The sequence below is a fragment of the Vipera berus genome (genome assembly GCF_964194415.1).
Source record: "Vipera berus genome assembly, chromosome: Z".
Taxonomy (NCBI): Eukaryota; Metazoa; Chordata; class Lepidosauria; order Squamata; family Viperidae; genus Vipera; species Vipera berus.
Genome location: NC_138205.1, coordinates 130,180,276 through 130,207,128, shown reverse-complemented (window position 1 = coordinate 130,207,128; position 26,853 = coordinate 130,180,276). Strand labels below are relative to the sequence as shown.

At 41.9% G+C, this 26,853-nt stretch overlaps 2 protein-coding genes and 1 long non-coding RNA gene across 3 annotated transcripts in view; 1 reads left to right on the top strand and 2 right to left on the bottom strand.

The window, feature by feature from the left end:
• On the top strand, positions 1–23,260 carry MYL3 (myosin light chain 3). Its single transcript, XM_081344237.1, has 7 exons — positions 1–214; positions 8,070–8,097; positions 13,693–13,842; positions 14,771–14,944; positions 16,619–16,696; positions 19,373–19,409; positions 23,077–23,260. The coding sequence occupies exons 1-6, from the start codon at positions 86–88 to the stop codon at positions 19,399–19,401; spliced, it is 588 nt and encodes a 195-aa protein (XP_081200363.1). The 5' UTR covers positions 1–85; the 3' UTR covers positions 19,402–19,409; positions 23,077–23,260.
• Positions 1–26,853, bottom strand: part of LOC308677644 — a 792,073-nt gene that overhangs the window by 136,212 nt on the left and 629,008 nt on the right. The gene's annotated exons all lie outside the window — the stretch shown is intronic.
• Positions 1–26,853, bottom strand: part of JMJD4 (jumonji domain containing 4) — a 178,480-nt gene that overhangs the window by 84,933 nt on the left and 66,694 nt on the right. The gene's annotated exons all lie outside the window — the stretch shown is intronic.

Genomic DNA, 26,853 nt, shown 5'->3' with positions numbered 1-26,853 from the left:
CGGGGTACTCTCAGCTGCTCTGCCTTCCGTCCCTTGACGTGACCAGCTTTGCCTGCCTGTGCGCCCCCACCCCATCTCCGGCACGATGGCCCCCAAAAAACCTGAGCCGAAGAAAGTCGAGCCTAAAAAGGAGGAACCCAAGCCAGCCCCAAAGCCGGCTCCCCCACCTGAGCCGGAGAAGAAAGAAGTGGAGTTTAACCCAGCCAACATCAAAGTAAGGGGCCTTTTTTTAAACCAGGAAACCTAGTTTAGTTAGCTGTGGGCGAGGGGGAAGGGGGGCTTGGAGACCGGGAAGTGAGGAACTGTTTTTAAGTGACAGATTGATGGAGGGTGGGTGGAATGGGTCTCTGACTCCAGTGTGCTTCTGGCAAGCAGGCAGCAATGGGTTGGGATGGATGATCTCGAGGGAACCCGTCCGGCTTTAGGATGCTTGGCTAAAAGCAGTGGCCAAATTACAGAGGATCATCTGGTGTGGTTTCCACTCTGCTCAGGTTTTCTGGGCAGGATTGGTTTCCCCAGGAATGACAGAGCAGCCATTGTCTATCTATCTATCTGTCTATCAATCATCTATCTGTCTATCTATCTATCCATTTAATCTCTCTGTATCCTCTCTCTGTATCTACTCTCTCTCTCTCTCTCTCTCTCTCTCTCTCTCTCTCTCTCTCTCTCTCTCTCTCTCTCTCTCTCTCTCTCTCTCTCTCTCTCATCTGTCTGTCTGTCTGTCTGTCTATCTATCTATCTATCTATCTATCTATCTATGTCTATCTATCTATCCATCTAATCTCTCTCTGTATCCTCTCTCTATATCTACTCTCTGTCTATATCTATCTATCTATCTATCTATCTATCTATCTATCTATCTATCTATCTATCTATCTATCTATCTATCTATCTATCTATCTATCATCTATCCATCTAATCTCTCTCTGTATCCTCTCTCTGTATCTACTCTCTCTGTCTATATCTATCTATCTATCTATCTATCTATCTATCTATCTATCTATCTATCTATCTATCTATCTATCTATCTATCTATCTATCTATCATCTATCTGTCTATCTAATCTCCCTGTATCTATATCCCTTTCTTTTTCTCTTTCTCTATATCTCATCTATCTATCTATTTCTCTCATCTCTCTCCCTCTCTTTCTCCCTGGCCGACAAATTGTGGGAATTGGAAGTCCGACTGTCTTAAAGTCGCCAAAGGTTGGGAAAACTTGCATTTTGTGTTGTGCTCGAATGTAACACTTGCCTAAGGGACTCTTAAAATCCACCCCAAATGCAGATTTTGCTCTCCCAGCAGTTGCCATTGAAAAAGCCACTTAAGATGACCAATATAGATAAAGATACATGTATGGATTGATGTGTATTTTAATATTTAATGTTGCAATATTTGTATTTTTACTTTTATTGCCACTCAGGCAGCAAAAGGGGTAGCTGGTATATTGAAAAAAATAATAAAATAACAAATAAAGTAAAACAAAATAAAATAAAATGGACCATGTGTGCTGCTGAGATGGGAAGCCTGCGATTAGTTTTTAAATAGAATTCTGCTTTACTTAATTCCTGCTTGAGTCACCTAGCCAGGAAGCCGGAAAAGAGATTTGAATTTATTCGCTTCTTTCTTGAACTATCTCAGCAACGCACATCCAGTTACTGTCATTTACAACACACACACACACACACACACACACACACACACACAAACTCCCTAAAAGGATATGGCATTTTTTCATCCACAAAGCTTAACCCTGAAGGCAAACCAGGTTTTGCTACTTCATGCAGACTTTTCTCTAATAAAACATTTTCTATTGGTTTGGCTGATTCAGCGAACTGGCAAAATCAGCTGGAGGTCAAAGGACCGGGGTGGAGGGGTGGGGTGTGAGTCAAAAAAGTCAAGATGGCAGCCTCAGCCATGTTGTCAAAAGCCAGGTTCTTTTTACTGGGCGTGTAAAAAAAAAAGGGGGGGGGGTCTTTGACTGCCTGGTTGTGGCTGCCATCTTGACTTTTTTGACTCACGTGGACATCCCTACGAGCAATTTACTTGGGCATGGAAAAGCCGGCCTATTTCCTCCTAAATGCAAATGAAAGGCAATTCTCCCACACTTCCCCTTTAAGGGATCAGCCAGCGTTTTTCTGGATGGGATTGTGCAACGCCTAAAAGAATTCCAAGCCATCCTGTTTTGTCCTCTCCCGAGATTGGATGGAATTATTTTATTTTATTTTATTTTATTTTATTTTATTTTATTTTATTTTATTTTATTTTATTTTATTTTATTTTATTTTATTTTATTTTATTATTTTATTTCATTTTATTTTATTTTATTATTTTATTTTATTTTATTTTATTCTATTTTATTTTATTTTATTATTGTATTGTATTGTATTGTATTGTATTGTATTGTATTCTATTCTATTCTATTCTATTCTATTCTATTCTATTCTATTCTATTCTATTCTATTTCATTTCTTCATTTTATTTTATTTATTTCATTTCATTTCATTATTTTATTTCATTTCATTATTTTATTTTATTTCATTTCATTATATTATTTTATTTTAATATTTTTTATTTTTTTATTTCATTGTTTTATTTCATTGTTTCATTATTTTATTCTATTTTATTTATTTCATTTCATTTCATTATATTATATTATTTTATTAATATTTTTATTTTATTTTATATTTTTTATTTCAATTTTAAATTTACTTTTTACTTTCATGTAATACCTTGCAATATTTTAGTTTACTTTTAAAAACATTTATTCAAAATTCAACAGGACATTTCGGAAAAAAAGATTAAATTACTATAGGCAGTAAAATATGGGAGACACAAACATTGACCAAGTCATCCTTAAAATAATTGCAGATGAGAAGGTTTCAACTTGTTATAAATTCCATTTGCCTCCCCCCATTTCGGCATCCAACACAGGCAGTCCTCAACTTACCACAGTTCATTTAGTGACTGTTCAAAGTTACGACGGCAGCAAAAAAGGTGACTTATGCCTGTTTTTCACACTTACGACCGTTGTACCATCCCCAGGGTCACGTGAACAAAATTCAGACACTTGGCAACTGACTCATATTTATGACGGTTGCAAGTGTCCCCAGGTCACGTGATCCCCTTTTGTGACCTTCTGCCAAGCAAACTCGATGGGGGAAGGCAGATTCACTTAACGACCGTGCCATTAACTGAGCAACTGCAGGGATTCCCTTAATAATTGGGACAAGAGAGGTCATAAAACAGGGCAAAACCCATTTAACATCTGTCTTATTCAGCAACAGAAATTTTGGGCTCCATTATGGTCATAAGTTGAATACTACTTGTATTTCTCCTTAAATATTCTTTGAGCAGATGGATGTGAGTTTATTACGAATTCTGTATCTGATCAGGATTTGAACCTGGGTCTCCTTCCTCCTAAACCAGCTCTTTCACACACCCGCTATGGTTCTCTCTAACCCTCCCATTGACCCAGAGAGAGACAGTGGGGGGGTAGCTTAAGCCCTGAGCTTAAACATGGAAGATTCGGCTCCGCCTCCTTATACTTTCCGGTGTATGATTGGGTGCCACAGCCTAGCCCACCTCACAGGGGTGTTAAGTGGATGAAATCAGGCGGTGTAAAACAAGAAGCATCTTTTAAATTTTTATGTCATGATCAAATATATTTTGTGAGGCGGGGTTAAAAATTGAAAATGATGGAGATGGTCATACTTTTTTCTTGTGTTTTTTTTAAGCCACCCAGAAATGAGAAGCAAGATACATAATAATAATAATAATAATAATAATAATAATAATAATAATAATAATAATAATAATAATAATAATAATAATAATAATAATAAAGTTGGAAGGGATCTTGGAGGTCATCTAGTCCAACCCCCTGCTCAGGCAGGAAACCCTATACCATTTCAGACAAATGGCTGTCCAGTCTCTTCTTAAAAACTTCCAGTGTTGGAGCATTCACCACTTCTGGAGGCAGGCAGTTCCACTGGTTAATTGTCCTCACTGTCAGGAAGTTTCTCCTTAGTTCTAGGTTGCTTCTCTCCTTGGTGAGTTTCCATCCGTTGCTTCTTTGTCCTGCCTTCGGGGGGCTTTGGAGGAGAGGTGGGTCCCCTCTTGCAGGAAATACCTGCAGGAAATGCGGCCACAAGTCCATCATCAGAGCCCCAGCCATTTTGACTTTTTTGACTTCTTGACTGTCAGGAACGGCGGGCATTTGGCACAGACTCTGACAGCCAACAACTGCTGGGCTGCGAGGGTGGAGGGGGCATTGTCTTGGCCCTTCCAGGTTACCTGATGCCTCTTGGCTTACCTTGACCTTTTCGTTCCTCCAAAAATAAACCGTGGTTTATTAAGGGAAGGATGGTCAGCACATTTTCTCCCCCCTCCCCCCCAGGTCCTCTCGTTTCTCCCTTGCAGCTGTCCTCTCTCGATAAAAGGAGTGGGGGGGGAAAGAGTTGCTTTTGTTGGAAAAGGGAGGAGGAGGAAGAGGAGATAGACAAGGAGAAGGAGTAGAAGAAGGTGAAGAGAGACACGGAGGAGGAGGAGTCAGGAAGAAGGAGGAGGAGGAGGAAGAGAAGAAAAACATAGACAAGGAGGAAGAGGAGAAGAAGGAGAAGGAAAAGTTGAGAAGGGAAGAAGGAGGAAGAGGAGAAGGAGAAGATAGACAAGGAGGAGGAGGAGTCAGAGAAGGAGGAGGAGGAGAACAACATAGACAAGGAGGAAGAGGAGAAGAAGGGAAAGATGAAAAGGGGAGAAGGAAAAATAGAGGGAGAGGAGGAAAAAGAGAAGGAGAAGGAGAAGTTGAGATGGGGAGTAGGAGGAGCAGGAGAAGATAGAGGAGGAAAAAGAGAAGGAGGAGAAGATGAGAAGGAAAAAAAGATCAGGAGGAGAAGGAGAAGACAGAAAAGAAGGGGAAGGAAGGAAGGAAGGAAGGAAGGAAGGAAGGAAGGACACCCCCCAATCTCCCAATTATGTATCAAGCCCAGTGGGAAACATTTGGTGGGCTTTTGCATTGGGTGTCCCTTGAGCGAACGTAAAGGTGTGTATCTGACGGCCACACAGCCTGCTTTCATGAGTAAGGCAGAACTAGAACTCACCACCACCCAGTTTCTAAGCTCTCCACTACTCCAAACCGGAAAAGTAACCGCAAAAACATTGCAGACGCATAAACAAGGAATCAAGGCTAGTCAAACTTTTTTCTTTTCTTTTTTTAAACTTTTTTGACCTTCTTCCTACTTGACCCAGCAGGAAACATCTTCCTGTTGTGCTTGTCATTGTGTAGAAATTTTGCTGGTAACACGGAAAGAAAAAAAAACACACCATTGAGTCAGTTGGAGATTGCAGACTGTTGAATGCTCATTCGCTTTGGATAAACACGATTGTCCTTTAATTCTCACTCTCTTTAAAGGAAAAACTAGCCGCCCTCAGCAATTTTGGGACATAACAACCTGGTGTGCAAACATCAGTCTGGTTTCCCTCTTTATTGAATGTGTAACTCTAATTAAACCTGAGTGCATAATGTCATAGAATAATCCGTATTTGTATTTATTGCATCCTTAGATCTTCCTGCAATAAATGAGCTAATTTCCCCGGTATGCCGAAAAAAGCAAACTCTTCATACGTTTTCCAACTTGTTAATTTAATTTCCATGTGGAAAAAAAAATCACGTGACCGTGGGGATGCTGTAGCCGTTGTAAGTGTGAAAAACGGTCATAAGTCTCTTTTTTCCAGTGGCATTGTAACTTTGAACTGTCACTAAATGAACAGTCGTAAGTAGAGAACTAACTGTATTTCTTTTATTAAGTTTGACTTACGTGCCGTGCCCCCCCCCCACTTGTGAAATGACGGTAACAGTCCAGAATTAGGAAAACTTAACATGCCCGGAGTCAAAAATTGAGAAGAAATTAGCTTAAAAACAGACGCTGCGCAGATCAAAATTCTGTTTTTCTCGGAGCCGTGTGACTTTTTATGACACCGTTTGCTGTATGTTGGACGGCTTTTTTTTTAAAATTATTATTAAGTGTCAGTTCCTGGAAAAAACAACAACCCCTCAAGACAGAAAAGATGGAGAAATTCCTGGGTAATTTAATTTTATCCTGTTTTAAGGCGTGACTAATTGATTTGGCCTCTTTCTTCCATTCTTGCATTTAATTCAAAGAGATTTTGGTGATAATTCTGCAGTCGAGGAAGGGTGGAGACTTGACTTTGAAAAATAAAATTGGAAATCACCGACTGGCAGGGCTAATTTGGAAAGCAATTAAGTTTGGAGGAATCAGTTAAAATCAGGGTTTCTCAAACTTGGCAACTTGAAAAAGTTGGACTTCAGCTCCCAGAATTCCCCAGCCAGCCAGCATGTGTGAAGATGTGTGGACTTCAATTCTCTCTCTCTCTCTCTCTCTCTCTCTCTCTCTCTCTCTCTCTTTCTCTCCCTTTTTCCCTTTCTTTCTCTCTCTCTCTCTCTCTCTCTCTCTCTCTCTCTCTCTTTCTTTCTCACCAACTCTTTCTCCCATTCTCTTTCCCTTTCTCTCTTTCTCCATTTCTCTTATTCTCTTTCTCTCTTTCTGCCTTTCTCTCTTTCTCTCTTTCACTTTTTTCTCTCTTTCTCCATCTCCTCCCTTTCTCTCTCTCTCCCTACCTTTCGTTCTCTCTTTCTCTTTTTCCATCTTTCTTTCTCCCTTTCTCTCTTTTTCTTTCTCCCTTTCTCTCGTTTTTTCTCTCCCTTTCCCCATTCTTTCTCTTTTTCTCTCTCTCCTTCTCCCCTGTTCATTTTCTCTCCCTTTCTCTCTCTCTCTCTTTCTCACTTTCTCACTCCCTTTCTCTCTTTCTCTATTTCTTTCTTGATTTCTCTCATTCTCTTTCTCTCTCTTTCCTCTTTTCTTTCTCCCGTTCTTTCTCTTTGTCCCTCTCTCTTCCTCTTTCTCTCTTTCTTCTGAATAGGGGAAGGGGCAAGGGCTAATTTTAAATCAGGGCAGATGGCCCATCCCTGACTCCAGGCATATAAATTTAAAAAATGTGTGTCTATGTGTGTGTGTTTGTGTGTGTGTGTGTGTGTGAGAGAGAGAGAGAGAGAGAGAGAGGGAGAGAGAGAATCCTTTTTTGGGATAGGGAAGGAGCTTAGCCAATATCTTTTTTTTTTGGGGGGGGAAGCACAACTAAGCAACAGAAAAGCAGAGATAGCCATCTGCTCGGGAGGCGTTCAGGAATCTGAAACAGATTTTTGCGCTGCATTAGCAAAAAAAGCAAAAAAAAAAAGCCAGCTGGTTTGTCTAACCATGATGCACATTTCTCAGCTGGTTAGAAACTCAGCTCATTTCTGCACAAACATAGTCCTCGCCTTACGACCACAACTGAGCCCCAAATGTCTGCTGCTAAGCAAGACAGTTGTTAAGTGAGTTTTGCCCCATTTTATGACCTTCCTTGCCACAGTTATTGCAGCGGTTAAGTGAGTGGCACGGTTGTTAAGTGAGTCCAGCTTTCCCCAGAAGGACGCAAAAGGGAATCACGTGACACACACACACACATACCCCAGGATGCAGCGACCGTCGTAAATATGAGTCAGTTTCCAACCATCTGGATTTTGATCACAAGACCGTGGGGATGCTGCAATGGTCGTAAGTGTGAAAAATGGTTCTTTAAAACTCTTTCTTTCTTTCTTTCTTTCTTTCTTTCTTTCTTTCTTTCTTTCTTTCTTTCTTTCTTTCATTCTTTCTTTCATTCTTTATTTCTTTATTTTTCTCTCTCTCCCTTCCTTCCTTTCTTTGTAGATACAGATAGATAGATAGATAGATAGATAGATAGATAGATAGATAGATAGACAGACAGACAGACAGACAGACAGACAGACAGACAGACAGACAGACAGACAGACAGATAGATAGATAGATAGATAGATAGATAGATAGATAGATAGATAGATAACCTTTATTGTCATTTTTTACTGTGGGCACAATGGCACACGTTAAAAATGAAATTTAGTTGCTTGCTCTCAGAGTGTACACATACATACATTTGAGTTTCCCATTTGATGCCAGGTGTGAATAACCTCTTTCCCCCCTCCCCTATTTCAGGTGGAATTCACTCATGATCAAATTGAAGGTAAGAGGCCGTTCACTTTTCCATCTGTAGCGAAGGGGTTTTCCTAATTAATTAATTACTAATTAATTCCAACAGCTCAGCCTCAAGGCTTCTTTTTTGTAAGACCGGTTCTTGGCATGAGCATCCTTCAGTAACAAATGAAAAAAATAATGGAAAAGGGAGTTTATCAAAATGTATTTGCTAGTACAGGTAAGTCTTCACTTTACGTCCACTCATTTAACGATGATCTGAAGTTACAATGGCACTGAAAAAAGAGACTTATGACCAGTTCTCACACTTACGACAGTCACCGCATCTCTCTGGTCACAAATTCAATGACTTGCAACTGCGTTTGGGGAGCAGAATTTCTCTTGCCAAGCGAGGCCATTGCTAAGCGAATCATGGCGGACTTTACGTGCTTTGTTGCAGTGTGTTAAGCAAATCAGTGCAGTTGTTCAGCGAATCATGTGGCTGTTTAAGCAAATCTGGCTTCACCCTTCACTCTGCTTGCCGGAAGGTTACAAATGGTGATCCCGTGACTGTGAGGATGTTCCGACGGTCGTGAGGACCAGCTATAACTCAATGTTTCAATGCTATTGGAATTTCAAAGGCTGCTAAATGAATGGTTGATTGCTAACCTAGGAAAAACCAATTCATCATATTCTGAATTCTATCATAGCTGGCTGGGGGATTCTGGGAGTCGAAGTCCCCCCCTAAAGCATAGCTGGCTGGGGATTCTGGGAGTTGAAGTCCTCCCCTCCTAAAAGATACTGGCTGGGGGAATCTGGGAGTTGAAGTCCTCCCCTCTTAAAACATGGCTGGCTGGGGGATTCTGGGAGTTGAAGTCCACCTATCTATGTGTCTATGGAGATTCTCCATCCTCCAGGTCCTGGTTGCTTTTTTTTCAGGAGGCAACTGGACTTCCTTGTTTTTCTTTGAAGATTGTTTGCTTCTCATCCAAGAAGCTTCTTCAGCTCTGACTGGTTGAAAAAGCATCTTTGGGCAAAGCCGCTCTGAGTTTTCTGGGCTGCCCAGCATGCCGCTTCAGTTCTCACGTTGCATCAGACACATCCTTATTCTGACTCCACAGCTAGACTTCCTTCGACCGAAGGAAACCGCCTTCTTCTGTTTATCTCCGAATACAATCCCTTCAGAAGCCATCAGCAGCCATGACCTGCTTGGTGGTATTGTTAAATTGAGGCAGGCAGAGAAGCTGGGAGCGAATTGATCTCCGGATGAGCAGCGAGCAGCGTAAATCAATACGGTGGGATGAACAATAGCAGGAAGGGGTTATTCTGGATTTATTCTATTTTATTTTTGCTTGCTCGAAACGAGCTGTTGGATAGCAAAACAGGAGAACAGCATCACAGAGTTGGAAGGGGACCCTGGAGGTCTTCTAGTCCATCCTCATGCTGGAGCAGGACAGCCCTACGATCAGTACTCAACTTACCACCACAATTGAAGCCCAAAATTTCCATTGCTAAGTGAGACAGTTGTTAGGTGAATGTTGCTCCACTTTTTTTGCCACAGCTGTTAAGTGAATCACTGCAGTTGTTAACTTAGTCACACGGCTGTTAAGTGAATCTGGCTTCCCCCATTGATTTCGCTTGTCAGAAGTTCGCAAAAGTGGATCACTTGACCCCGGGACACTGCGACCGTCATAACTATGAGTCAGTTGCCCAGTGTCCCAATTTTGATCATGTGATGGTTGTTAAGTGTGAAATATGGTATTAAGTCCCTACCTCTCCTCTCCTCTCCTTCCTTCCTTCCTTCCTTCCTTCCTTCCTTCCTTCTTTTCCTTTCCTTTCCTTTCCTTTCCTTTCCTTTCCTTTCCTTTCCTTTCCTTTCCTTTCCTTTCCTTTCCTTTCCTTTCCTTTCTTCCTTTCCTCCCTCTCTCCTTTCTTCTTTCCCTTCCTTCCTTCCTTCCTTCCTTCCTTCCTTCCTTCCTTCCTTTCCTTTCCTCCCTCCCTCTCTCCTTCCTTCCTTCCTTCCTTTCCTTTCTTCCTTTCCTCCCTCCCTTCTTTCTTTTCCTTTCTTTCCCCTCCCTCCCTCCCTCCTTCCTTCCCTCCTTCCCTTTCCACCTCCCATCCATCCATCTCTGACACAGTGGAAAATTCATAGCTGCATTCCTGCAATGCAGTATCTTTAATCTCATTGTCAAAGTCTCCCTCTTTCCTGCCTTCTGAATGGTACGCTAGTGCAAATGCCACCCCAGGGCAATTTATCCACACAGCATGGGAGACACCCCACGCGGCTGCTTCAGCAGAGCTTCGGAGACTTTGCTTCTGTTGTTGGGAGATAGCCGGGACAAAATCATTTTGTAATTTCATTTAGTGTAGCTCAGTCCCACAACCTACTGGGAACCAGTTGAGCGTGTAAATGCCCAAAACTAGGATGAACTGATTAATGAACTAATTAATTACTGAAGAGGAAACAGCACGGTGCCCGATCTGGATTGACAATTACAGGTAAAAGTAATCCTCAAGTTATAGCCATTCATTTAGTGACTATTCAAAGCTACAGCGGTGCTGAAAAAAGCAACCATTTTTCACACTTAATGACGGTTGCAGCTTCCCCGTGGTCACGTGATCCAAATTCTGATTCTTGGCAACTGACTCATATTTGTGACGGTTGCAGTGTCCCGGGGTCACGTGATCCCCTTTTGTGTCCTTCCGACAAGCAAAGTCAATGGGGGAAGCCAGATTCACTTAACAACCGTGTTACTGACTTAACAACTGCAGTGATTCGCTTAACAACAGTGGCAAGAAAGGTTGCAAAGTGGGGCAAAAGTCACTGAACAGCTGTCTGTCCAACAGCTGTCTGTCCTCAGAAAACAAATATATATATATATATATATATATATATGGATCTTTGGTTATTCGGGTTTTTCTCCGCGTAGAACTAAAGGTGTAGGTGCAACGTTTCGACGGAATCCCATCCGTCATCATCAGGCTGGTGGCTTCTGCTTCCTTCTTCTGGGAGAAGCATGTGGCTGTTTGTTCCTCTTTTTTAAACTGCCAGAGGGGGTGTGTTCTGTGGGTGGAGGTGTGCTCTGATTGGGTGGGGGAGTAAGTGTGTTCTGATTGGGTGGGAGTGTGTTTTGAATGGTGGGTGTGTTCTGATTGGGTGGGGGTGTGTTTTGAGTGGATGGGCTGGTCTCAGCTGCCAGCTTTAGACCTGAGCTGGTGAGTTGTGCTGCTTTTGGGATTCCGTCGAAACGTCGCTCCTACACCTTTAGTTCTACGCGGGGAAAAACCCGAATAACCACCTGCGAAAACCTCAGAAAACATTATATATATATATATATATATATATATATATATATATATATATATATATATATATATATATATATATATGAAGTTGACCAACCTCTTTTGAACATTCCTTAATTTGGATATTCTAATTTATGGAGATAAATCCAAGATGTCTCTCAGAGGTTACCATGACTCTTTACCGGACATCCAACTCTTGATAAGAACTGGAATTTAAAACTTTCAAAATGCTGTTGAACTTTGCAATGCTTAAATAGCCCAAAATTTTATGTTTTCCTGTATCTGAGAGTCGCAGAGGTCGGTGGCCCTGTTTTAAGCTAATTATGAAGATGGCTTTTTCCTGTTCAACTCCCACATTCTCAGACTGGAGAAATCTTATCGTAAACCGGGTGACCTGTCCTTTTTTTAAAATTATTTTTTAATCGTAACTATCCCTAGAGGGGACACAGAAATGAGCTGGAATGAAAATAGCAGCCGATAACAAGATCAACAGCAAAGTTTTTCAAACTTTTGAAAAGCAAACCAAATGAGAAAGTTCAGAGAATTAGTAACTGAAAAATTATTATTATTTTTAAATAGGAATTCAAAACACATTGGGAATATTTAACCCCCTTATTTACTTATTTATTTATATTTCCTATTTCCTAATTGCCATCTCCCTCGGAGAGGGAAATGCAAAGAAACAAAATGAAATACAGGTAGTCCTCGACTTACAAACCTTAGTTTAGTGACCGTTCAAATTTACAACAGCAGTGGAAAAAGTGTTTTTCACACTTACAACCGTTGGAGTATCCCTGTGGTCTCGTGATCAAAATTCAGGTGCTTGGCAATTGACTCATATTTACGACAGTTGCAGCGTCCCACGGTCACGTGATCCCCTTTTGTGACTTTCTGACAAGCAAAGTCAACGGGGTAAGACAGATTCACTTAACAACGGTGTTACTCCCTTAACATCTGCACGGATTCGCTTAACAACTGTGGCGAAGGAAGGTTGTAAAATGGGGCAATGTTCACTTAACTGTTGTCCCAATAGAAATTTTGAGCTCAGCTGTGATCGTAAGTCGAGGTCTACCTATACAACAGAATAGTTGGAACAGATTTTAAAGACCTTGGGGGTCTTCTAGTACAACCCAATGCCTAAACAGGAGACCACCACCCCTGAATCCGGATAAATGGCTATCCAATTTCTTCTTAAAAACCTCCAGTGTTGGAGCATCCACAACTTCTAGAGGCAGGTTGTTCCACTGGTTAATTGTTCTGTCAGGAAATTTCTCCTTAGTTCTAGGTTGCTTCTCTCCTTGGTGAGTTTCCATCCGTTGCTTCTTGTCCTGCCTTCAGGTGCTTTGGAGAATAGCTTGACTCCCTCTTCTTTGGGGCAGCCCCTGAGATATTGGAAGACTGCTATCATGTCACCCCCTCGTCCTTCTCTTCATTAGACTAGACGCACCCAATTCCAGCAACCGTTCCTTATATGTTTTAGCCTCCATTCTTCTTACATTTTAGTATGAGCCAGCTGTGTGCTGCAGCTGCCAAAAAAGCCAACACAGTGCTGGGCTGCATTATCAGAGGGACAGAATCAAGATCAGGTGAAGTGTTAATACCACTTTACAAGGCCTTGGTAAGGCCACACTTGGAATAACTGCATCCAGTTTTGGTCACCATGATATAAAAAAGATGTCGAGACTCTAGAAAGGGTACAGAGAAGAGCAACAAAGATGATTGGGGACTGGAGGCTAAAACATACAGGGAACGGCTGCTGGAATTGGGTATGTGTAGTTTAATGAAGAGAAGGACCAGGGGTGACAGGATAGCAGCCTTCCAGTATCTCAGGGGCAGCCCCAAAGAAGAGGGAGTCAATCTATTCTCCAAAGCGCCTGAAGGCAGGACAAGAAGCAACGGATGGAAACTCATCAAGGAGAGAAGCAACCTAGAACTCAGGAGAAACTTCCTAACATTGGGGAAAATTAATCAGCTGGCCACCAGAAGCTGTGAATGCTCCATCACTGGAGGCTTTTAAGTAAGGTATGGGGTTTCCTGCTTGAGCAGGGGGTTCGATTAGATGACCTCCAAGGTCCCTTCCAGCCCTCTTATTAGATATTCTCAGGGCTTTTTTTGTCATAGAAAGCTCAGAACGGAGTTCCGGCAGCTTTTTTGGATGGAACCTTGTAGGGTAGACAAGACGGGTTGTATGACGTGTGTGAGTTCCGGCACCTTTTTCTTTTACAGAAAAAGCACTGGATATTCTACTTTGCAACCAGTGTTGTGTTGTGATGCAAAGCCCAATTTTTTTTCCTGATAGTGTTTCTCTCTCTCTCTCTCTCTCTCTCTCTCTCTTCTTCAGAATTCAAGGAGATCTTTGAACTCTTTGACCGGACTCAAAAGGGGGAATTGAAAATCACCTACGGCCAGTGCGGAGACGTCTTGAGGTCCTGCGGACAGAATCCCACCCAGGCAGAAGTCCACAAAGTCCTCGGACGCCCAAAAGCAGACGGTTAGATCTTCTTCCTCAGTGGAGTTGCACTGTGGCAATTCTGCAAAATTAGCTTCAGTGCAGTTTTTCTTTTCACCCTTTCTCCATGAGGCAGTCCTCTCTTAATAGCCATTCACTTAGCGACCGTTTGAAGCTCCCATGGATTTTCCCAGAGCTACTTATGACCCGGGTTCAATCTTCCAACAGTCGCCCCTCGCCAGCGCAGTCACGTGATGCCAACTGGCTTGGACTCTTATTTATTTATTAAATTTCTATACTGCCCTTCTCCCAAAGGACTCAGGGTGCTGTACAGGGCAATAAAACACGACATACAAAAATTAAAAATAAATTAAATTAATTTAGCCCCAACAATAAATAGTTAAAAATAAACAGTTTGCCGTTTGCCACATCCTGCACTTATCTGATCACGTTTTGCGAGGCCTTTTTTTTTTTTTTTTTGGTTGATTTCCTGCAAAGTTGGCATCGGGTTTGTGTAATGACTGCTGCATTTGCTTAACGACTTCAGCGTTCGCTTAATGACTGCAGTGTTTTCTTAACAGCTGCAATTGTTTGCTTAACAACTCCAGCATTTGCTTAATGACTGCAGTGTTCGCTTAAGGATCGCAGCATTCACTTAATGATTGCCGCATTTGCTTAACCACTGCGGTGTTCACTTAATGACTGCAGTGTTCGCTTAACCACTGCAGTGTTTACTTAATGACTGCTGCATTCGCTTAAAGACTGCAGCGTTCGATTAACGACTGCAGCGTTCGATTAACAACTGGACAGCCATTGGTCCAGAATTTGTCTGGAAAGTCTCCTGCTCAAACAGGAGGTTGGTCTAGAGGACCACTGAGGTCCCCTCCAACTCTGTCGTCCTTCTGCTAACGGTTTGCTTTGTGGTATTTTGTGGTGAGCCGTGTGGACACTTTTTTCTTCTTCTTGGCAGAAATGAACAGCAAGATGTTGGATTTTGACACCTTCCTGCCCATGCTCCAGCACATCGCCAAGACCAAAGACACCGGGACGTACGAAGACTTTGTGGAAGGCCTGCGGGTCTTCGACAAAGAAGGGAACGGCACGGTGATGGGAGCTGAACTCCGCCACGTTTTGGCAACCCTTGGTGAGAATGGCACCTGTGGCAGGGATGGCCATGTTTTCTTTTTGCCCAGATTTGCAGCAAAGAGGCAAACCGATGGTCCTCCACTTACGACCACCTTTGGGACCCGAATTCCCATTGCTAAGCTAAGGCTCAATTTTTTAGCCTTTGTTTTAAAGCAGGGGTTTTTTTTGGGGGGGTGTTCTGTACCAGCCTGCTACCGGCCCTGCAGAAAAGGCAGGGACAACCCCTTTACAAACGGCAAGAGGCTGGAATTACGCCTGCCAAATTTATAGCTACAAAAACAAACAAGACACGAACCAAGAAACAGGAGCTTTAAGAAAGATGAACCATCCGAGCGGTTGCCTTCAGCAAACCAGCCCTCCCACACATTCCCCTTATATAGAGTTCAGGGCGTGGCTTCTCTCTGCCTCCTTCCGAGAAGCCCCATTGCCTTCCTCTGTTTACTCCTAATTGACTGCCTCCTGCGTCAGGCGTCCTTGAACAGGGCCAGCTGTGGGTCATCTTCATCCACGCTGTCAGGCTCACACAGCTGGGTCTCCATGGTGACCAAGTGGGAGGGGCCTGGCTGAGGGCTATCATCAGCAAGATCTTCAACCCCCTCAGCAAGGTCTTCAACACCCCCTCCTCCTCCTCTGAGTCCTCTGACCCAACTGCCGAACCCACAGGCTGACCCTGAATCACAACAGGGGGGGGGAAATGACTGCAGTTGTTAAGGGATCTAGGTGGTAAGCAAATCTAGCTTTTCCTATTGACTTTGCTTGCTGCAAATGGCGATCATGTGACCCTGGGGTGCTGCCACCGTCGCAGGTACATGCCAAGTGCCCAAATCTTGATCGGATGATTATACTGTAGGGAGACTGCAACAGCTGTATTTATGTATTTTTGTATTGATTGATTTGATTTTTATAGACGCCCATCTCGGCAAACAAGTCTGGGCAAATGCACGATTGAAACGTCTATTACAATTAAAGGTTTAGAAACATGTTAAAACAATAAAATCAGTCAAAAGCATTACAGGTGGTCCTCGATTTATAACAGTTTGTTTAGTGGCCGTTTGAAGTTACGACGGCAGAGAAAAAAAGCGACTTGTGGCTGTTTTTCACACTTATGACCGTTGCAGCATCCCCATGATCATGTGATCAAAATTCAGACGCTTGGCCACTGACTCACACTTATGACCGTTGCAGCATCCCCGCGGTCACGCGATCAAAATTCAGATGCTTGGCCGCTGACTCACACTTATGACCGCTGTAGCGTCCTAGGATCAAGTCATCCTCTTTTGTGACCGTCAAAGTCAGTGGGGAAACCAAATTCACTTAACAACCATGTTTTTAAGGGATTCACTTAACAACGGTGGCAACTGAGACTTAACTGTCTCTCTTAGCAGCATAAATTTGGAGCTCAGTAGTGGTCGTAAGTCGAGGACAACCTGTATTTGCGACCACTGGTCATAAGTCACTTTTTTCCGGCTCCGTTGTAACTTCAAACAGTCACTAACTGAATGGTCATAAGTCGATCACTGTGTAAAGTTTGAATCTTTTCGTTCCGCCCCTTCCCATCTTTACAACAGGAGGTAAGTCCCATCCTTCTTCTGGGCAGCAGGAACTGTGAAGTCTTCAAAGACTCATCTCCTCAATTTTTTAATTATTTTCTTTTTTCTCTTCTGTTTTTCAGGAGAAAGATTAACTGAGGAAGAAGTTGATAAATTGATGGCGGGTCAAGAAGATTCCAACGGGTGTATCAATTATGAAGGTCAGAGGCTTCTCTGGAGAATAACCTTTTTTTCCACCTTGAGGTTGGGGTTGTGACCAAACGGGCATTGATGTGCTCCATGGGATTTGACCTTCTGGAGAAATGATGTGTGTGTGTGTGTAGATTGTAAATTACTTCTATGAAAAAGATCAATGTCAATGGGAGGATGGAATAAGTGATGACTCACGAGTTCCTGTCCAGACGTGGGCAGCAGGGGAAAAAAAATGATCCGATGGGATATAAATAATTCAGGTCCTCTAAGTGATTTTAAACTCGAGATTGGGGAAGGGGCAGGCCGGGGGGGGGGGAATGTCACCCTATCATTCGTTGTGCTTCTTGGACGAAAAACAGCACCAGCAAAATGTAATGGGGTGGGGGGATTAATACCTACCATGCAAAGGCATCATCAAATCTTTTCAAAGGATTAGATTTTCAGGACGAATAGAATAGAATAGAATAGAATAGAATAGAATAGAATAGAATAGAATAGAATAGAATAGAATAGAATAGAATAGAATAGAATAGAATAGAATAGAATAGAATAGAATAAGAATAAGAATTAGGAATAGAATAAGAATTAGGAATAGAATAGAATAGAATAGAATAGAATAGAATAGAATAGAATAGAATAGAATAGAATAGAATAGAATAGAATAGAATAGAATAGAATAGAATGGAATGGAATGGAATGGAATGGAATGGAATGGAATGGAATGGAATGGAATGGAATGGAATAGAATAAGAAATAACATAATAGAATAGGAAATAACAGAACAGAACAGAACAGAACAGAATAGAATAGAATAGAATAGAATAGAATAGAATAGAATAGAATAGAATAGAATAGAATAGAATAAGAATAAGAATTAGGAATAGAATAAGAATTAGGAATAGAATAGAATAGAATAGAATAGAATAGAATAGAATAGAATAGAATAGAATAGAATAGAATAGAATAGAATAGAATAGAATAGAATAGAATAGAATAGAATAGAATAGAATGGAATGGAATGGAATGGAATGGAATGGAATGGAATGGAATAGAATAAGAAATAACATAATAGAATAGGAAATAACAGAACAGAATAGAATAGAATAGAATAGAATAGAATAGAATAGAATAGAATAGAATAGAATAGAATAGAATAGAATAGAATACGAAATAACAGAATTGAATAGGAAATAACAGAACAGAATAGAATAGAATAGAATAGAATAGAATAGAATAGAATAGAATAGAATAGAATAGAATAGAATAGAATAGAATAGAATAGAATAGAATAGAATAGAATAGAATAAGAATAAGAATTAGGAATAGAATAAGAATTAGGAATAGAATAGAATAGAATAGAATAGAATAGAATAGAATAGAATAGAATAGAATAGAATAGAATAGAATAGAATAGAATAGAATAGAATAGAATGGAATGGAATGGAATGGAATGGAATGGAATGGAATGGAATGGAATGGAATAGAATAAGAAATAACATAATAGAATAGGAAATAACAGAACAGAACAGAATAGAATAGAATAGAATAGAATAGAATAGAATAGAATAGAATAGAATAGAATAGAATAAGAAATAACAGAATAGAATAAGAAATAATAGAATAGAATAGAATAGAATAGAATAGAATAGAATAGAATAGAATAGAATAGAATAGAATAGAATAGAATAGAATAGAATAAGAAATAACATAATAAAATAAGAAATAATAGAATAGAATAGGAAATAACAGAATAGAATAGAATAGGAAATAACAGAATGGAATAGAATAGAATAGAATAGAATAGAATAGAATAGAATAGAATAGAATAGAATAGAATAGAATAGAATAGAATAGAATAGAATAGAATAGAATAGAATAGAATAAGAAATAACAGAATAGAATAAGAAATAATAGAATGGAATGGAATGGAATAGAACGGAACGGAACGGAATGGAGTAGAATAGAATAGAATAACAGAGCTGGAAGGGAGCTTGGAGATCTTCTAGTCCAACCCCTTGCTCAGGCAGGAAACCCTATACCATTTCAGACAAATGAACCAAGATACCTTAAAGGAGCAACTTACAGAATGGATCCAAAATCTGGGACCAGAGAAAATGAGATGTGGGGAAAGTGTGGCTGCTTTAAGGCTACTGACTGCTGTTGTGCTCCTAGGCTACTGCTACCGTGGTCACGTGTTCTTTATTTTCAGTGTTCCGTGACAATTTCCCAGTCAGTCTAGCAATCCTTCACTCCCTTCCCCAAAGAGCAGTAGCCACTTACCTGTCTGCTAGGGAGGGAAAGGAGGAAGGGGGTGGGGTGGGTCGATAGGAACAAAGGAAAGAAAGAAAGAAAGAAAGAAAGAAAGAAAGAAAGAAAGAAAGAAAGAAAGAAAGAAAGAAAGAAAGAAAGAAAGAAAGAAAGAAAGAAAGAAAGAAAGAAAGAAAGAAAGAAAGAGAAAGAAAGAAAGAAAGAAAGAAAGAAAGAAAGAAAGAAAGAAAGAAAGAAAGAAAGAAAGAAAGAAAATATCCCTGAAACAACGACCTAACGGGGCACATGTTTTCTAGTGGTGGTATTAATAAAATTTGGAAGCAACCTGGCAGATTCAGGGATTTATAATATGCAGAAAAGTGGAGTTCTTGCAATCATTCACAACACCCCCCCTTTTTCCCCCCTGTTTATTTTAGCCTTTGTGAAACACATCATGGCAAGTTAAAATGGCAGGTAAGAGGCTCCGTCTCTTAATCCTCCTACGATTTCCTTTTGCAGGTTTGTTCACCTATTCTCCAGTCTCCCCCTGAGAACCAATTGAGGCTTAGATAATCCAGCACATTCCTGTAGCTTTATGTAGCCCAGAAACCCTGATTTGTTGCTATCGTTTCTTTTCCGGTCAAACCGAAGGAAATAGAAGCAGTCCTCAACTTACAACAGTTCATATAGTGACCGTTCAAATTACAACGGCACTGAAAAATGTGACTTACAACGCATTGTAGCATCCCCCATATTCACATTGAAATTCAGAGGTTTGGCTCATATTTACGACGGTCGTAGTGTTCCAGAGTCTCCTTTTGCAACCTTCTGACAATCAAAGTCAATGGGGGAAGCCAGATTCACTTAACAACCTTGTAACTCACTTAACAACCACAGTGATTCACTTAAAAACTGTTGCAAGAAAGGTCATAAAATGGGGCAAAACTCACTTAACAAATGTCTCACTTAGCAACAGAAATTTTGGACCCAATTGCAGCCATAAGTCGAAGACTTTCTTTTTTATTCTCATTTTCCATCATTGCAGCCAGAACGATTTCTACTGATGTGGGAGGAACGGATGTAAATGCAAATTTAAATCTAGAAATGGAGCTGAAACCCAATGAATAAGTGGGGATAATCTAGAGAAATCCTAAAGTAATTCGAATCTAAGTTTGAAATCATATACAGCGAGTCCTCTCCTTACGACCAGAAGTGAGCCCAACATTTCTGTTGCTAAGCAAGACAGTGGTTAAGTGAGTTTTGTCTCAGTTTGTTAAGTGAATCATTGCAGTTGTTAAGTGAGTCACACGGTTGTTAAGTGAATCTGGCTTCCTGCTTGTCAGAAAGTCGCAAAAGAGCATCATGTGACCTCAGGACACTGCAACCATCATAAGTGCATGCCAGTTGCCAAGCATCTGAAGTTTGATCACATAACCCACGGGGACGCTGCAACGGTTGTTAAGTGTGAAAAATGGTCATAAGTCCCTTTTTTCACTGCTATTGTAAGTTTGAATGGTCACTAAATGAATTGTTGTAAGTCTGGGCGAGATGCACCCAACACCATTTATATCCCTGCATGCAAAACAATATCACAGGATATTCCTCGATTTACGACCACAATCAGGGCCCAAATGCCTATCATTAAGCAAGACAGTTGTTAAGTGAGTCAAGTCCAATTTTGTGACTTTTTTTGGCCAAGGTTGTTAAGTGAATCACTGTGGCAGTCACTGAAAAACGATGGAGACGGAGAGAGAGATTTTTGCAACCCAAATTTCTCCTCTTCCTTCTTGACCGATTTTGTGTACTCCCATCACAAACTCTGAAGATGGGTTTGGCGTTATTTTTTTTACAATTCAACAACCAACAACTCTTTGACCCAATCTTGGGATGACTCAGAGGCCGTGTTGATATGCAATTCCCCCCAACCCTTGGGAAAAGTTTGACCGAGCTTTTTCCTGCAAAAATGAAAATGTGTGGGTGCATTCCCCAGATAAAAAAAGAGAGAAAACAGCCTGATTTTGGCTTTATCGGTCCCTCTTGTTTCTCCGCTCCGGTTTTGCTTATCGCCTCCAGTTTCCTGGTCCTGTTTGGTCACTCAGATCTGGAATGACTCAAGTTTTGACGGGTTCAGATTGGGGTCCTTATCTGCTCTTCCCAAAGTCCCAAGGGGGGGGGGGGGAAGGGAAGGAATGAAGTGGAAACAGGCCCCATTATTTGCTCTGCATTGCGAAATGCACAGCTCAGCCTCCTTCCCTTCCTTCCTTCCTTCCTTCCTTCCTTCCTTCCTTCCTTCCTTCCTTCCTCTTCTTCCCACCTTCCCTCCCTCCCTCCTTCCTTCCTTCCTTCCTCTTCTTCCCACCTTCCCTCTCCTTCCTTCCTTCCTTCCTTCCTTCCTTCCTTCCTTCCTTCCTTCCTTCCTTCCTTCCTTCCTTCCTTCATCTTCTTCCTACCTTCCCTCTCCTTCCTTTCTTCCTCCCTCCCTCCTTTTTTCCTTTCCCTTTTATCCTCATCTTTTCATTTTCCTCCACTCTTTTCCTCCTTGCCTCCTTCTCCTTCCTTCCTTCCCTCCCTCCCTCCCTTCTTTCCTTCCTTCCTCCCTCCCTTCCCTCTGTATCTCCTTCCTTCTCTTTCTCCTTTCTCTTCCCTCCTTTCTCTTCCCTCCTTTCTCTTCCCTCCCCCCTTTCTTCCTCCTTCTCTTTTCTCCTTCCTTCCTTCCTTCCTTCCTTCCTTCCTTCCTTCCTTCCTTCCTTCCTTCCTTCCTTCCTTCCTTCCTTCCTTCCTTCCTTCCTTCCTTCCTTCCTTCCCCTTCTCTTCCCTTTCTTGAAACCGTGCAACTGAAGCCCCCCCCCTCCCCTGCGTTGTCCATGACAACCCCACAAGAGGGATGCGGCTGCAGGATGGCATCTGGTTGCCGTTTTTTGACCCACTCCACACACACACACACACACACACACACACACACACCCCCTGCGGACACCGTGGAAAATCAAAAGTAAAAGAAGAAATTAAGCAGCCGAGCTGCTGGCCAGGCTGAGGGGTCTCCTCTGTCTCGAACCCACAGCCGCCCTGCCTCTTCTGCTCCCAACTGCTCTTTTGCAAAGACCCACGTTTGCGTTTGTGTGTCCGGGTTGTGTGTGTTTGTGCCAGCTCACGGATGCTCAGCCCACCCACGGATCCTGCTTTTTGCACAGGTGGCATCCCCGTGATGAGAGGCAGCAATTTGCTTCCTCCGCACCCCCCCGTTTATTTTTGTGACCCCCCCCTTCCCCCCCCCCCCACCAGTCAAGCACTCACTGGGCTCCACGAAGCCACCAGCTGAGAAATTGGCCATTTTCCCAGTTTTTAAGGGTTTTCAACTACTGACTTGGAGCAATTTGGAGAAGACGTGAATTTACTGTTTTCCTTCTCTCTCTCTCTCTCCCTGTCATCTCTTTCTTTCTTTCTTTCTTTCTTTCTTCCTTCCTTCCTTCCTTCCTTCCTTCCTTCCTTCCTTCCTTCCTTCCTTCCTTCCTTCCTTCCTTCCTTCTCTCCCTGTCATCTCTTTCTTTCTTTCTTTCTTTCTTTCTTTCTTTCTTTCTTTCTTTCTTTCTTTCTTTCTTTCTTCCTTCCTTCCTTCCTTCCTATTTTTTTTCTTTCCTTTCATCCCTTCCTCCTCCCTCCCTTTCCTTCCTTCATTCTTTCTTTTCCCTCCTTCCCTCCTTCCTCCCATCTTCCTTCTTCCCTCTCTCATTCCTTCTCCTCCCTCCCTCCCCTCCTTCTCTCCTCTCTTCCCCTTCCCCTTCCCTTTCCTTCCTTTCCTCTTTCCCTTCCCTTCTGGCTGGGGGATTCTGGGAGTTGAAGTTCACCCATCTTCAACTTCCCAAGGTCAAGAAACACCAATTTTTAGTCCTCAATCTTCAATCACATTGAGGGCCAGAATTTCCATCGTTAAGTAAGGCAGTTGTTGAGTGAGCCATGTCCAAGTTTACAACCTTTTCCATCACAGTTGTTTAGCCAACAACTGGAACCCCAGGGAGTGGAGTAAAGGTGGAGTAGTGGAACTGACAAAAGTGGAGTAAATGCGAAGCGCAGAGAATGGAGTAGACATGGAGCAGAGTTTACCTGGTTTATGTTGACTAACTCTTCATCTCTTGGTTTTCAGGATTGTTTTCTTCCATTCGGGATGGAGGTTTTGGATATTTTCTGATGGGTGCCTGTCCTTCTCCACCTAGTTACTCCTCAATCCAACACTACTATCTTTTCCTGCCCTCACTCCCTGCCTGGCTCCACGGCGGCCACCAACTTACAAATTGTATCTCCCCCGCCTGTGAGGAAGACTTCGCTACTCCTCGACCCTCTCATGCATCTATTAAATCTACCTGTTAGTAGTAAAAGAACACTTTATTACTATAAACAACCTCCCTGTTGTATCTACCTGATCTACCTGTACGTGGTATACCTATTCTAGTAAATGAATGTACTGTGATTAATAACCCTTGTAATTATGAACAATAGCAACGGTCTACCTACACATATTACACCTCCTCCCTCTAGTACTAAATGAGTAGTTTACTACTTTGAGTAACATTTCTTCAATTAATAATTTCAACTAAATTCCACCTATCTATTACATTTACTACTGTAATAATACATAATTAGCTTACTACTATGAGAAATAATCCTGGTAACTTAATAGTTTTAACTATGATCCACCCATATGCCTATTACATCTTCCTATAGTAATAAATGAGTAGCTTAATATTAGGAATGATAAGCTTTATATCTATTAATGGTTTTAGCTACAATCCACCTACACATCAATTATATCTATCATCAGGAGTAATAATTACTTTACTAATATGAGCAATAATCCTTCTAATAGCTTCAACTACAATACACCTACATGTTTACATCTACTATCTGTAGTAGTAAATGAGTAGTTAACTGCTATAAGTAATAATCCTTGTAACTATTAATGGTTTCAACTGCAATACACTTACATCTTGATAGAAGTAGCAATGAATGAGTAGTTTGCTACTAGTTTACTACTAAACAACTAGTAGTTTACTACTATGAGTAATAATCCTTATAAGTAACTGCTTGGTGAGCACATTAGAGTAGATTAGAGTTTCTCCCTATTTTTTTTTTTTTTTTGCAAATCTTCGTTTGGAAAAGCTCAGCAAACGTGGCGTAAATCAGGATACGAGGTCTTGTGTGTTGGTATGTGTGCGTGTGTGTGAGAGTGTTGGTGTGTTTCGGTGTGTCGGTGTGCAAGACAATCGGCAAGGTGATGGACAGAGTGTTGTGGTTGCAAGTATTCAAAAATGGCACCACTCATATCACAAAACTCAATTTGCACCTTGATTCATTCAGAATAAGTAATTCTCGACTTACGACCGGTTGCTTAGCTACCATTCACTTACAACCTGGATCCTTTCTGACAGTTACAAACAGCCCCCACTCCGCCACATTTCAGATTTACGTCCATTGGCCTATATACCACGATCACGTGTTCACATTTTACGACGCTGTTACTGAAAACCTCCATTTCTTTATAGTTTGGGGATCCAGCCAATGATGTGTTTGCACTTACGACTGCTGTGTTCGCTTGATGACCACCGCAAAAAAGTCATAAGATCAGGTCAGTTCTGTGACTGACCTGTTTTATGACCGTCATGACTTAACGGCTGTGATGGGCGGGCAGGCTCCATTACAGTCGTATGTCGAGGACTACTGGTGCTCCCTTCTGCCCTGGGAACGGCCACTCATTGCGAAAGGAGACTCCAGGAGTGCTGAACGAGACAAAAAAAACAACAACCCTCTTAATTTCTTCCTTAATTATGAGCCAAGCTGTCTTTCTCGATCCACCATGGAGTCTCTCCTCAGACTCGGCTCCCTTCAAGCCTGCTTGCAGAAGAAGAAATTTTGCCAGATCCTGGCTTAGGAAAGGCTTGCAAATCAGTGTGGCTGACCGTTAAACCCTGAATTCAGCTATCCAATGGGGAATGGGGAAGGTCTGTCCTTCCTTCCTTCCTTCCTACCTTCCTTCCTTCCTTCCTTCCTTCCTACCTTCCTTCCTTCCTTCCTTCCCTTTCTCCTTCCTTCCTTCCTTCCTTCCTTCCTTTCTCCTTCCTTCCTTCCTTCCTTCCTTCCTTCCTTCCTTCTTTCCTTCCTTCCCTTTCTCCTTTCTCCTTCTCCTTTCTCCCTCCCTCCCTCCTCTCCTTCTCCTTTCTCCTCCCTCCTCCTCCCTCCCTCCTTTTCTTTCTTTCTTTCTTTCTTTCTTTCTTTCTTTCTTTCTTTCTTTCTTTCCTTCTTTCTTCCCTCCCTCCTTCCTTTTTCTCTCTTATTACTTTCTTTCTTTATATATTTTTTCTTCCTTCCTCCGTCTTTCTCTTTCTCCTTTCTTTTTCCTTCCTTCCTTCCCTCTTTCTCCTTCCTTACTTTTTTCTCTATTCCTCACTTTCTTCTTTCCTTTCTTCCTTTGTATATTTTTACTCCCTCCCTCCCTCTCTCCCTCCTTTTCTTTCTTTCTTTCTTTCTTTCTTTCTTTCTTTCTTTCTTTTTCTTTCTTTCCTCCCTCCTTCCTTTTTCTCTCTTATTACTTTCTTTCTTTATATATTTTTTCTTCCTTCTTTCCTTCATTTATTCCCCCTCCCACCCTCCCTCTTTCTCTTTCTCCTTTCCTTCCTTCCTTCCCTCTTTCTCCTTCCTTCCTTCCTTTTTTCTCTATTCCTCACTTTCTTCTTTCCTTTCTTTCTTTGTATATTTTTACTCCCCTCCCTCCCTTCCCTCCCTTCCCTCCTTCCTTCCTTCCATGAGTAAGGTCCATTTTGCAACCTCCCCTCCCAGTTTTCTTACCAAGCTCTTTCTTAAGAGGTGTCCAATCTAAACCCCAGCCTGTATCCTGTACTTACAATCATTCATTTAGCACTGAAAAGGTGACCTATCAACAATCCTCACAGTTACGGCCATTGCATGATCAAAATTCAGACCCTGACTCATATTTACGACGGTTGCAGCGTCCCGGAGTCGCAGGATCCCCTTTTGCGACCTTCTGACGAGCAAAATCAATGGGGAAGCTGGGTTCACTTAACAAAGTAACAACTGCAGTGATTCTCTTAACGACGGTGACAGAGGTCGTTGCAAAATAGGACTCTGTGGCTCCCTTCGCACAGGGCTAGCTTAGCAGTGCAAACGCTGGTTCTTTCCCAAGAGAACCCCAGAGGGAGAAAACGCAAAATGATAGAGGGTTCAGAGAGAAAAATCTTATCAAAGCGGTTGCTAAGAATGAACAATCACTTGGTGACACAAACATCAGTCCAAAACGAACGTGGCTCCTGGGTGGCCGATTTGCATTTTGGATTTTTGCTGAAATTGTCCCTCTCTTTTCAGTTTTCGGGTGTGTTGCGTCCCTCCTGGAATCACAGGGAGAGCAAAGGGCAGCCAGGTTGATTATTTCATTGGGAGGGAGGGAGGAGGATGGAAAGTAGAGACAAAGGCAGAGAAAGGAAAGAAGGAAAGAAAGAAAGAAAGAAAGAAAGAAAGAAAGAAAGAAAGAAAGAAAGAAAGAAAGAAAGAAAGAAAGAAAGAAAGAAAGAAGAAAGAAGAAAGAAAGAAAGAGAAAGAAAGAAAGAGAAAGAAAGAAAGAAAGAAAGAAAGAAAGAAAGAAAGAAAGAAAGAAAGAAAGAAAGAAGAGAGAGAGAGAGGACAGGGAAAGTGAAGGAGCCCCCCCTTAAGACTTCCCCAAGACCCTCTCCTCTCTCCCCGATTCCGCATTCCTGGCAGCCCCTCCGAATTCCTCCCCCGCCCGTTTCCTCCTTTGTCCTGCAGACCCTCACATTCCAGTAACTCGACACCCCTCCGGTGAACTCAACCAGCCCCCATCTTGTTCCCCTCTTGACCTGTTGAGTTATTTCGGGATGCTCGACTCTGCCCCCCC

Excerpts from the sequence above, each read along its gene's own strand:
- MYL3 (XM_081344237.1), top strand. The coding sequence starts at position 86 with ATGGCCCCCAAAAAACCTGAGCCGAAGAAAGTCGAGCCTAAAAAGGAG. Across the intron at positions 13,843-14,770 it reads CGGACGCCCAAAAGCAGACG|AAATGAACAGCAAGATGTTG; the intron begins GTTAGATCTTCT and ends TCTTCTTGGCAG. Across the intron at positions 16,697-19,372 it reads CGGGTGTATCAATTATGAAG|CCTTTGTGAAACACATCATG; the intron begins GTCAGAGGCTTC and ends TGTTTATTTTAG.